Genomic DNA, 11,695 nt, shown 5'->3' with positions numbered 1-11,695 from the left:
TGGATGGATAGATGAATGGATGGATGGATGGATAGATGAATAGATAGATAGATACATGGATGGATGGATGGATAGATATATAGATAGATAGATGGATGGATGAATGGATGGATGGATGGATGGATGGATGGATGGATGGATAGATAGATAGATAGATAGATTTTCCACCTAGATGTGAAAATACAAAATTCAGAAATATATTTAATTTAGTAAACAGATAAACAAGGGGAAATAAAAATATTTTTGAGATAATTTGCTTAATTTGTTCACAGAAAGAAAACTCACGGCCTCTCCGTTTCCTTTCTTTTATAAAAGCACATAAAATAAAAGCAGACCTTTCTACAGCGATGCACTACAAGTACAAAGCCTTTAATTTACACAATAAATAATAGTTTAGCGTCGCAAATATGAAACGTCATGGAATATTTGTTTTTGCGCCGAACGGGAGAGGTTGAGTCTTCAAAGTGCACTCCACTCGGTCACTGCCTAGGGGGCTTTGTTTTCAAGTGTGCGTTCTCTGTCCTTCCGCCGGCGGTTACCGCCCCCTTCTGGATCGGAGTGGCATTGCCTGTATTTGTGGTAATGCTGCCCGTACCGTGACGGTTCGGTACGAATACACGTATTAAGACAATAAACGAGGGATTCACTCACTGCAGTCCTGATGGTCGTATTTCCCTCCTCCTTCAGGACCCTGACCCGACGACACCCTGTACAGGTCCTCCATCGACTGAACACACACACAGCAAAGAGATGGCTACTTAGAACATTTCTAATGAAAATGTGCATTATAGAAATAAATGGTGTGTATTTTGAGGTTACAGTCGGATACAGAATGTAGTAGAGTTTATATCACTTCCTTCTCTTCTTTTATTGTAGTATTACTTCACTTTATAGTGGCTGAAAGTACTACTTGAAGAGGTAGAGACTTAACACTCTCTCCATCATATGCATTTCCTATTAAACTAAAAATATTTCCTTAAATTGCTCATGAGAATTTCAAGTTAATCCTTCGATAATTTAACAACACTTTTGATTCTTTGGTGTTGGTTAATGGTCACATGACACGTAGGTAAGCAAATAAAACATTTAATATTTTTTCTATGTTTTATTTTGACTGTTTTTATTCTAAATTGCTCATTCATTTCAATTTTACATTTTTATGATTTAATTAATTAGCTTTTTATCCGCTCAAAGTCCCAGTCCAGGAAACCATGCGCTAGAATGAATGTAAAAAGTATTATATATTTCAATAAATATTTATCATATTATATTATAATATAAATGTATTATATTATACACATTTGTTATAAATATTAAAAATAAGTTGTTTTACATTTCTATGTTTTAGTTAAAGGGTACATTTTAGCAAATAGTGTTATTTAACTGTATAATAAACTGTATATTAAAACGGTAAAATAAATGTATTATTTTATGGCATCAGAATCAAAGGCTAATTCAAAAATAATATGATTTAGAAAATAGTCTTACAAACAATAAATAAATAAATATTATATATGATCTTTAAAATATTTAATAATAAATTACTATAATATATATATTTATATTATAATATTTTGCCATAAATATTTTTTATATATGTTTATATATATATATATATATATATATATATATATTTTTTTTTTTTTTTTTTTTTAAATAATTTTTATAAGTGCCCCTACTATGAATTTTTGTGAACGATCTTTCATGCAGCGTGTAAGTTATAAATCTAAAAGCGCAGCATGTATTTAGTTTTTTGTCTCTCAAAAGAAAGAATCATCAAAACGAGTAATTAAAAAAAAAAAACGAAACCCACGACGTTTCATGATGACTTTAAAATGAAAGATTAGCATATTTCCCGCCCCCTTGTTGGGCTTTTCAGCTTGCTCTGAATGAAAACACACATCATTCTTCGCCTGGTTTAAATGAAATCGACCGAACACAGGAGGGGTTTGCAAAAACGAATCAGCGAACGAATCGTTTGGGAGTTACTGATCAAATAAGGTAAAGTGCATATTATAAGAAAATGAAAGTGTTTTTTGCATGACTCCCAAAACCAATACATATATATATATATATATACACCTTTCATAAACCATAATATGGACACTTTAACTGTTTTGCATTAAAAATAAATGTAATAAAGTTACATTCATATTAAAATAATATCGCCTTATAAGCCACTTTTGTTAGGAGCTTACAGTCCTTCTTATAAATAACACTGAACTGCTTTAAATAATGACTAATCGCTACACACTCAGAGCGGCACGACATACGCGACGACTAAAGGAAGCGAGCCTGTTCTGGGAAATGTTCTGAGTGTCTGTTCTGGACATTAAAATCATTCATTTGTCATCGCCGTCGTTCTAAGAAGTGAAGACTGTGAAGTCGTCAGGGACTCGGTCGAGGTGAGGAGGAAACAATATGCTTGCAAGACAACGCAGGAAGCGACCCACACACACACGCTTCTAACAACATCCGCACACACACACACACACACACACACACACACACACACACACTCACCCTGCTCTTTTCAGTCGGAGGCAGGGACAGAAGAGTAGTGCTGTCAATCTCTCCCATCAACAACTCTGAAACACTGACAGAGAGAGAAAATACTGCTCAGATATCACAATAATCAGCTAGAAATAGAGAAGAAGAAACGGTCAATATATCTTGATTAAGTTCATTTTAATTGCAAACAATATATTGGTAAATCTTAGCACAGCTTAATTATACACACATAATTCAAAAACAATATTAAAAGTAAAATTCATATCTTTTACATATTTACATATAATTACTTACATTATAAGTGGTATAAATATAACATAAAAATACACAATTTTACACGCCATTATTTTAAATATATTTAAAAATGAAATTATATATCATTTCATAATAACTAAATGTTATATTTAAATAATGGATATATTTATATATAATTAAAATATACTTTATTTACCTGCATTATAAGTGGCTTTCAGGGAAATATGTATATTATACTTGAACATAAACATATTATATTATATTAGAAATAATATTAAATAAAATAAATATAACTTATAAATAGTAATATTAAAGTTATATTTGAGTTTTACATTTATATATATATATATATATATATATATATATATATATATATATATATTTTATAATATTATATTAGTATTAGGAGTAAAATATGAATATATAATACATTAAAAATATTAAATTACAGAAAATGCATTTTATTAATTATATATTAAATGCATATAATTTGTATTTATTTTTTATTCATTGACATTTTACTAAATACAACTCTATTTTGATTCATAAATAATAAATGAACCGATACAAGAAGCATAAATAATATTAGATTAAATAAATTATATAATATAATTATATATAATGTAATTATATATATATATATATATATATATATATATATATATATATATAAATAAAAAGAAAAACACAATATTATATATATATATATATATATATATATATATATATATATATATATATATATATATATATATATAAAGAGAAAAACATAATATCAGTAATTGCATTTTATGTTAATTTATATCAAATGCATAACATTTTAATTTATTTTTCATTCATTGACGTTTTATTGAATACAGTTCTATTTTGATTTATAAACAATAAATGTGCAGGTACGAGCAGCGGCTCTTACTTGCTGCTGAAGGCCACAGCTATGGTCTCAATGGCCTTCTCAAAGTCTTTCTTCTGGGCGTCAGTGGTGCCTTCATAACTGAACCCTGACAAACACAGAGAAGAGAAGCACTTCACGCTCACAAACGCGCGCTTCTGCGTCGACAACAAATAAAACCAGAAGTGACATCACACCGAGACGCAAAAGTGGAAACACCTGTATTTCAGCGCGCGTTTCTCCTTCATAATATCAGGCGCTGGTTGCGCGCTATCAGATGCTAGCGCTGAGCTGTCATTTGTATGCGTGGGTGAGAGCGTGGAACCAGTGACAGGAGTTAAAGAAGAGGAGGACTGACCTTTGACCTTTGAGATGAGCGTTCCGGCCGCGGTGAGCGTTTCCACCGTGTTCAGCAGAGGGTACGTGTTGATGACCTGCCGCAAAACACGCAGGACCTCCCCTAAACACTCGTGAACGGCCGGCCTGCTGCATGGCTCCTCTTTCACTGCCGAGAGACGACAAAACATCCTGATTCAGTCGTTCAAGCGTCTGCTTGTTTACGGTTTCAAACCGCATTTATTTTTTTTTAAACCAAACGCAATGCATTCACGTGGGTTTCCATGCGAGCGTCCAGACGCTCTGTTTAGGCCCTTTACAATCACCCCGGGACACGTTATTGCCGCATTATTTTCGCCGAAACGTGTCAGTTATTTGTCCACTTCCTACCCGCCCGATACCCACAATGCACTTCATTCTGCTTATTACCGCAAAAGGGAACTTGAAGCTGCACACACGCGCTGATGCCGAGCGCGTGTGACATTACGACCGTCTAATGAGTTCATCGGGTTTATCAGATGAAAACGTCGACTGCGACTATTAATGCTTCGCTTCCTGACAAACTCAAGCCGCGGCCTGCAAAATAAATCATTAATAGATGCATAAATCACAGACGCAGAACTAGTTGCAACAGTTTGTGAAGCATTGAAAAATAATCGTATGGAATAACTTGCTCTACAGCATTTACCCCTTTTTGAATAATTAAAAAAAATAATAGTCTATTTTTTTAATACGTCATTTTTTTTAATCGATTTTTCCATACATAAACAGGCCAAAACATGAACTCTTTACATGATAAATCTCTTAAAAAGCAATAGCAAAAAAACTAGGAACAAAGAGGGTGCAAGCAAAGTTCGTTTGCTAAAAAATTAAACAGTTTAGAGAATTTTTCAATGCATTTGAAACGGACATTATGTGTCATTAAACGTCATTTATTCCTGTGATCAAAGCTGTATTTCTTGTCTTCTCAGTCTCACGATCCAGCAGAAATCCTTCTAACATGCTGATCTGCTTATAATCATCGCAAACCCGAAACGCCTTCGAACTCGTGCAAATCAACGTCAGCGGCCGCGAACAAAGAAAAACCTGGCTCTATCCCGCTGGAACCCAATCCTGTTCCCCCCCCGGGACAATGATAGCTGTTGTCGCGCGCCACAAAAGTCCCTGTGTGCTTGCTGCGCGCCCGAACGCGTGGGTGTCCGCAAAAATGCGAAAGACACAAAAAGCACAACACGAGAGGGTAAGGTTTCAAACGGCCGCCCCGTCTTTGATGCGGCGCCGGGCTCCTACGCACGTGTGTGCGGCCTGGACTCTTTAATGCGTCGTGAAGGATTTCGAAAGCGACCAGGACGAGTTTGGCGGGAGACAGTGAGGGGAATGTTGAATGCATGTGGACTCCCTCGAGAGCCCTGGTTTGCTATTTCCCAACCGAGCCGGTGAAACGCTAGAATGAACTAAATCATTAAAAAAAAAAGCTATTTCAAAACAAAACATTATTTTGAACATTAACCAACATCAGATTTTATTTTCTGTTATGCTTTTAATATTGTTTTTTTTTTTTTTCAATTGAGAATTTTTTTTTCAATTTCAATTTTTTTCAATTTCAATTAAAAAAAAAATTTCTATTTTTTTTCAATTTTTTCAATTTGCATTTTAACTTTTAGCCAACATGCTTTGTGCTTTTATTTTAAATATATCTTATTTATTTATTTTTTTGGTCCCACTTTATATATCTTTTTTTTTTTTTCAATTGAGAATTTCTTTTCAATTTCAATTTTTTCAATTGAGAATTTTTCTTTTCAATTTCAATTCAAAAATTTTTCAATTTTTTTTCATTTTTTCAATTTTTTCAATTTGCATTTTAACTTTTAGCCAACATCCTTTGTGCTTTTTATTTTAAATATATCTTATATATATATATATATATTTTTTTTTTTTGTCCCACTTTATATTAGGTGGCACTTCTGCACATTTAAATGAATCAACGCACTTATTGTCTGCATACATGTTTTTACATCGCACTTATGTTTAGAAAAAAATACCTGTATGTAATTACATCTGTAATTAATTCCCGTTGTCCCTTATGCCTTAACTCACCCTTAAACCTACCCACACCACCAAAACCAACCATAACCTTACCCGTATATCACTCAATAACAGCGAAAGTGTTTTGCAACACAATCGGCGATAATAAATATTGCTGATGTAAGTAGCACACAGCAGGTAAGGCTACTTAACATAAAGTGGGACCCCTTTATTTATTAATAAAATTAAATGTTTCTATGTATTATAGTTTATTTGCATGTCATGCAGCCTTTAACCAACATTAAAGACCTTTAAACAACACACAAAGTATTATATACTTAGTATATATATATATAATCATATTTATATACTATTATTTGTATTTATATTTAGAATTCTTATTACAATATTTTCTGTTTTCATTTATTGATAGTTATTTTTATTCGATGTATTTTTGCATTCGTTTTTAAATATTACTAGGTTTACTTTTCATTTCAGTTTTGCTTACTTGCGCGTCATAACTGTTTTTCATATTTTCCATTTAACTTTTCGTTTCCTTTTTTGCTATTTTGTTACGTGCTTTTGTCGTCTTTATTTATTTTCTATTTCACTTTCATTTTTTATATCCAGTCAGTAATTTTAGCGCTTCATTTTACACTCCAGCCGATTTCAAAGGCAGCGTTTCTCATTTTCACGTATATTTTATTTCGTTTTCAACCCAAAAAATGCTTTTAATTAACCGCAGTAACCCCCGTAGTTAAATCACTGCCACTGTATCTCAAAATCTCAGAAAGACGCCAGGAAAAAAAAATATTTTGGGGTAGCGCCAGCATTTGAAATGATAATTTTCCTTGAGATGACATTGGAAACATCGCTATCGCAACTCCGCAAGCGGGGCAGATATAAACAGGAAGTAGAGCCGATGAAAATAGCGACGCTTTAAGGAAGTCCACGAGGCCTAAGGAGACTCAAATGACTTCTGCTCTTTATAAAGCAGACGGTGCTGACGTGATTCATCTCTCTCCTGCCCTCTGCGCTGAATAAAGTCAGACAAGGTGCACACAGTACAAAAAAAAAATCGTAAGGCGCGAAATACCGATTTGCACGCTTACCAGCTTCGAAACGCTCGACCTATATCTGATGGCGTTTATCAAAGCCTCATTATTCTACCACATCGCCACTGCATCGTGAGAAATCGGCCTGCTCTCCGTAGGGCCCTGCGTGTGCAGCACCCTTCTAAGGGAAGGTGGAGAGGTGCAGCCCAGCGGACGTGTGTAATCTCAAACCGAAAGCTGCAAAGAAAACATCTGACGCACGGTTGCTCTTCCTTCCTCTCTTTCACCATGGAAACCCAACGAAAAAAAACACGCATTATAAACGCCCATCCCTAAACGAGGCTCGAGGGGAAGACTTCGTGCCGGTTGCATCTAACGTTCTAGTTTCAATTTATGCAACGGGCACGAGTGTCTTATTCCCTCTACAAAAACAGAAATATGTTTAAAGGACAAAAACAACAAACCCGACAGTGGACGTATATTTCAATTAACTAACCAAAAATTCTTGAAACAAGAAATGCTACACATTTTTAATATATAATAAAAAATACCTTTATTAAAATATCACATATTTAAAATATTATGTTTGATGTTTGAATTATATTATCACAAAATATTGCAAATCTGTAATTGCAATTTGAGTAAATATCATATACAATAAATAATTGACTATAATTACAATTAAAAATATTACAAATATATTTTCTATATGGTAATGTGAGTAAATAACTTTTTTTACACAATATTTACTAATCCCACAATATCTTTATTTACTATTTAAATATCAAAACGTATATAAATAATTTAATAATTTACCAATATTAAAAAAAAAGAGAATTATTTGAATATTTAAACCTTTTTAGTCGCAGTTTAACTAAATATTACATACAATATATTTGCAGAAACATTTTTACTTTGATTTTATGCATCAATTCTTTTACTTAAATATTAAATATTTAAATTAAATATTTAATATTTAAATATAAAAAAATAAATTGTCTTTATATTTACCAAAAGCGTTACATATATATATATATATATATATATATATATATATATATATATATATATATATATATATATATATATATTTATATTATTTATTTAAATGTTAAATAATTATATATTCTTAATTGCAATTTAATTAAAAATATATCTGGAATTATATATATATATATATATATATATATATATATATATATATTCAACTTAACATTTATTTTGCTCTACACAAACAAAAACCAACAATCCAAAACTATTTAATCAGCTCAAAATGGTTTCTAAAAAGCCCTTTTTCGCACCGAACACAGCTAATAAAACTCCTACCTTCTCCCAGCACCATGTCCTTCAGTTTCTCCACGGCCTCCGCGAAGCGGGCGACGTCTCGCAGCAGCGAGGGAATGTCCTCCACCTCGATGGCCGACGTCTCAGCAGACTCCGCTCCGTGTCCGTAGGCGAGAGCGGCCCGCACATAGCCCTTATGGAAGCCCCACGTCCCCGAGGTCTGGAAGGCGAAGCCGGCGGCGCTGGCGTGACGACTGAGGCCCGAGGGCCGCTTGAGGGTCCCGACGGGCGAGCTGCACGCCGCCAGCTTCGAGTGGGGGGACGGTGTTCCCGGACAGGATAAGGGCCCCAGATCGGGAGGGGCCGGTGCGCAGGAGCCATCGATAGTGTTGTTAAGAAAGTGTTCCTGAAGGATGGACAGCTGGGTTTAACACGGGATGGAAAGAGAGGGGTGAAGGGTAAATGACGGATGACCATGGAGATGAATATTATGAATGATGCTAGATGATACTGGAGTCGTGTTGAAGACAGATAGCATGCTTTATAAGTTTATTATGTAATGTCGTATCATATTTTATGACAAACCCCAAATATAAGAAATTCAAATCACTATAATAACAAAAAAACTGAATGAAATAGTAAGATTTTAATTCAGCGATTCAGTACTGTTATATTATTATGTTCAAGTTGCTTTGGAAAAAACTAAATGTAAATTTTAGTGTAGTTTTTATGAATATTTTAATAGTTTATATAAATAGAATTGTTATTATATTTTATAATTATTATAAAAATTATAATATAATAAGTATAATTATAAAACATGCATTTAATTATTAATAATTTAATATATAATTTTAAGTTATAATTTAAGTTTATTAAGTTAATTTTTAACTGTGTTTTTGTCATTTTAAATATACATTTATTTATTTTAACTTTTTTTATTTGCTATTTTGTCTGTATAAAACTCATTCAGTGATTATAAATAAACACTTATTAGTCTTTATAAACAAAGACGTATTTATAACTACATGCATTATATTGTGAAAGCGTTCATTAAAAAGGTGCATCGATTAACTTTAAAATAAATGTTTAAAATGTAACTTCGCTATATTATTTCAATGCACTTTTTGGTATTGCCTACTTTATCCGTCCGGTTAAAACTTATTTAGGAGTGACTTTATTTTAGCCCACCATTAAACTAAATGAAACCTAAACTAACTAAATTAGACAGAAAATCAGAGAGGACACTATTCAGAATTACTATACAGAATTATGTCACGCACGAAAAAAAAAAAGTAGTTAAATCATGCAAGTCTGAAGGTGATTGAATGTCACTTTGATTCATTTTAAAGTGACAGTTCATCCAGATACTATAATTTATCTTTCTTTTGCGTAATATAAAATAAAATTCGAATCATTTGACTGGAGATAAATAACACTGGTGGACCCCAAAATCTTAGTTTTGGACTTTTTCATTTCGTGTTCACTATCTCTTTTGGTTCTGCTTTTATCAAGACCTGCTCTAAAGAAACCCAAGAAAGCAGTGTCCTTGAGATCAGCGCATTACCTGTTAACAGTAAAAGTGAATCCCTTCTAGGTTCACATCTACTCTATTCTTGTTTCCTCCTGGAACTGCCCGGCTCCGCTGCTTGTTCTGATATGACTCTCTCACGACTTCCTCTCAGTTTATTTCTAGTGTTGTTCGCTTAAACAACGAGCGAGACGTGCTCCCTGAGTGCTCTTCGACAGACATCGCTCACCGGTGACAGCTTTACAGCGACAGCGCGCGCCATTAAACGCTTCGCTCGAGAAACAACTCGCTCTTTCGAACCGATTCTTTTAAACGATTCGGTCGAGCGGTTAGACCGCGCACGCGTCGAGGCTCGAACGAATCGCTTAAAAGAATCGATTCACTGAAACGAATCATCCGAGCGAACGAATTCGTTACAAGTGAATCGCAGCCCCAAAAGTGCCCAATTCTATACAGGATAGAGTACATTAACCCTTTCAAACTTAATTATGTCGCGAACTAATGTAAGGAAATCAACGGGATGAATGAAAGCCCATCTGACAAAGCACACGTACTTATTAAACACGCTTACAGTGCTAGAAGCAACTTATCACTCAACTGAACTCGTCTTTTTAACGCGCCGTTAGTCTCTTACCGAAGGGTTTTGCGCGGAGTTGCTCTTTTTGGAGGCTGGGGGCGCTTTATTCGTCAGCTCCTTCTTCTTTCGAGAGAACATGTTCGCGCCGTTTGCTCCGCCGCTCCGAAATCGCACGAAAACTTTACAAACGAACCAAAACAGTTGTGAAAATGTCTCCACAGGCGACTGACAGTTACTTCCCCATCATGATAGTTCATCGCTCGCGCCCGCGCGCGCGCGCGCCTTCTCTTCCTGCCGCGGCGCGCGCCCGTCTCGAGGACGCACAGGTTTCTTCAGGAAAAACCCGCCTTGTGTCGAGGTCAGGGACTTCGATGGAAAAAATAAATAAATAACGAATTGTTTTGGGGCCACAATATATTGAGGTTCGTTTCCCAGACCTTCAGCTGTCACGTGAGCCACGCTGGGGAGCAATTAGTTAAATTTAACAGAATCGGCCTTCGCGATTTAGTCTAATTACGGCATAAATGCAATTGCAATTACTGAGAAAATGTGCATCCAAGGCGAGACACTGCAGGTGAATAGGGTAAAAAAAAACTAAACTAGCAGCTATTGCATTTACTTTTGTTTTCTAAGATAGCAGGTTTCACAAGTTGCTTAAATTTCTAGTGCAAAAACTCAAAATTCGTCTGGTTTTTTTGACATATGTGACCTGGACTCCAAAAGCAGTCATAAGCGGCACAGGTATATTTGTAGCAATAGCCAAAACTGCATTGCATGGGTCAAAATTATAAAAAAAAATTAATAAATTACCTACTGTGAATATAGTCTCTCAAAACCTGATCAGTAGTATGCATTTGCTATACTTAAATATTAATAACATTGCAATTAAAATAAATTTAAATGCAAGATTTTTCTGCATCCTCGCGTTCCTCAGCCAAATATTGTTCTGTCCTAACAAACCTACATCAATGGAAAGCTTATTTATTCTCTATTTCTGTAGTAACCCTGCTTTTGTGATCACATGTTAGAGTTAAATGCTACAAAAATAAAATAAAATAAGTGCAAATTATTACAAGCAAATGCATGAAACATTCCCTCTCTAAAAACCATTAGGACACGGGGATAAAAAAAGAAAACCGCCTTAAAATATGCAGTTTAAATGAAATCTAGCTCACGTGCTATAGAAGAAACACTTAAGTGTCTTTTAACTTTTTCCTTCCGCTAGTCTGAAA

The 11,695-nt window shown here is 34.2% G+C and overlaps 1 protein-coding gene across 3 annotated transcripts in view; it reads right to left on the bottom strand.

The window, feature by feature from the left end:
* The window catches only part of arhgap45a (Rho GTPase activating protein 45a), a 23,076-nt gene extending 12,342 nt beyond the window's left edge, over positions 1-10,734 (bottom strand). For 2 of the 3 annotated variants that reach the window (XM_043233475.1, XM_043233476.1), the window contains exons 1-6: positions 10,521-10,733; positions 8,398-8,776; positions 4,014-4,160; positions 3,680-3,764; positions 2,524-2,596; positions 652-727 (exon numbers count right to left, since the gene is read on the bottom strand). In XM_043233475.1, the coding sequence (XP_043089410.1) occupies positions 652-727; positions 2,524-2,596; positions 3,680-3,764; positions 4,014-4,160; positions 8,398-8,776; positions 10,521-10,601 (841 nt within the window). In that variant the 5' untranslated portion in view covers positions 10,602-10,733. Of the gene's footprint in view, positions 1-651; positions 728-2,523; positions 2,597-3,679; positions 3,765-4,013; positions 4,161-8,397; positions 8,777-10,520 lie in introns of all 3 variants that reach the window. The other variant, XM_043233477.1, reaches the window with a different exon arrangement.
* Positions 10,735-11,695: the final 961 nt, after the last annotated feature.

The sequence above is a fragment of the Puntigrus tetrazona genome, unplaced genomic scaffold, assembly GCF_018831695.1.
Source record: "Puntigrus tetrazona isolate hp1 unplaced genomic scaffold, ASM1883169v1 S000000837, whole genome shotgun sequence".
Taxonomy (NCBI): Eukaryota; Metazoa; Chordata; class Actinopteri; order Cypriniformes; family Cyprinidae; genus Puntigrus; species Puntigrus tetrazona.
This window is presented reverse-complemented; position numbering and strand designations above follow the sequence as displayed.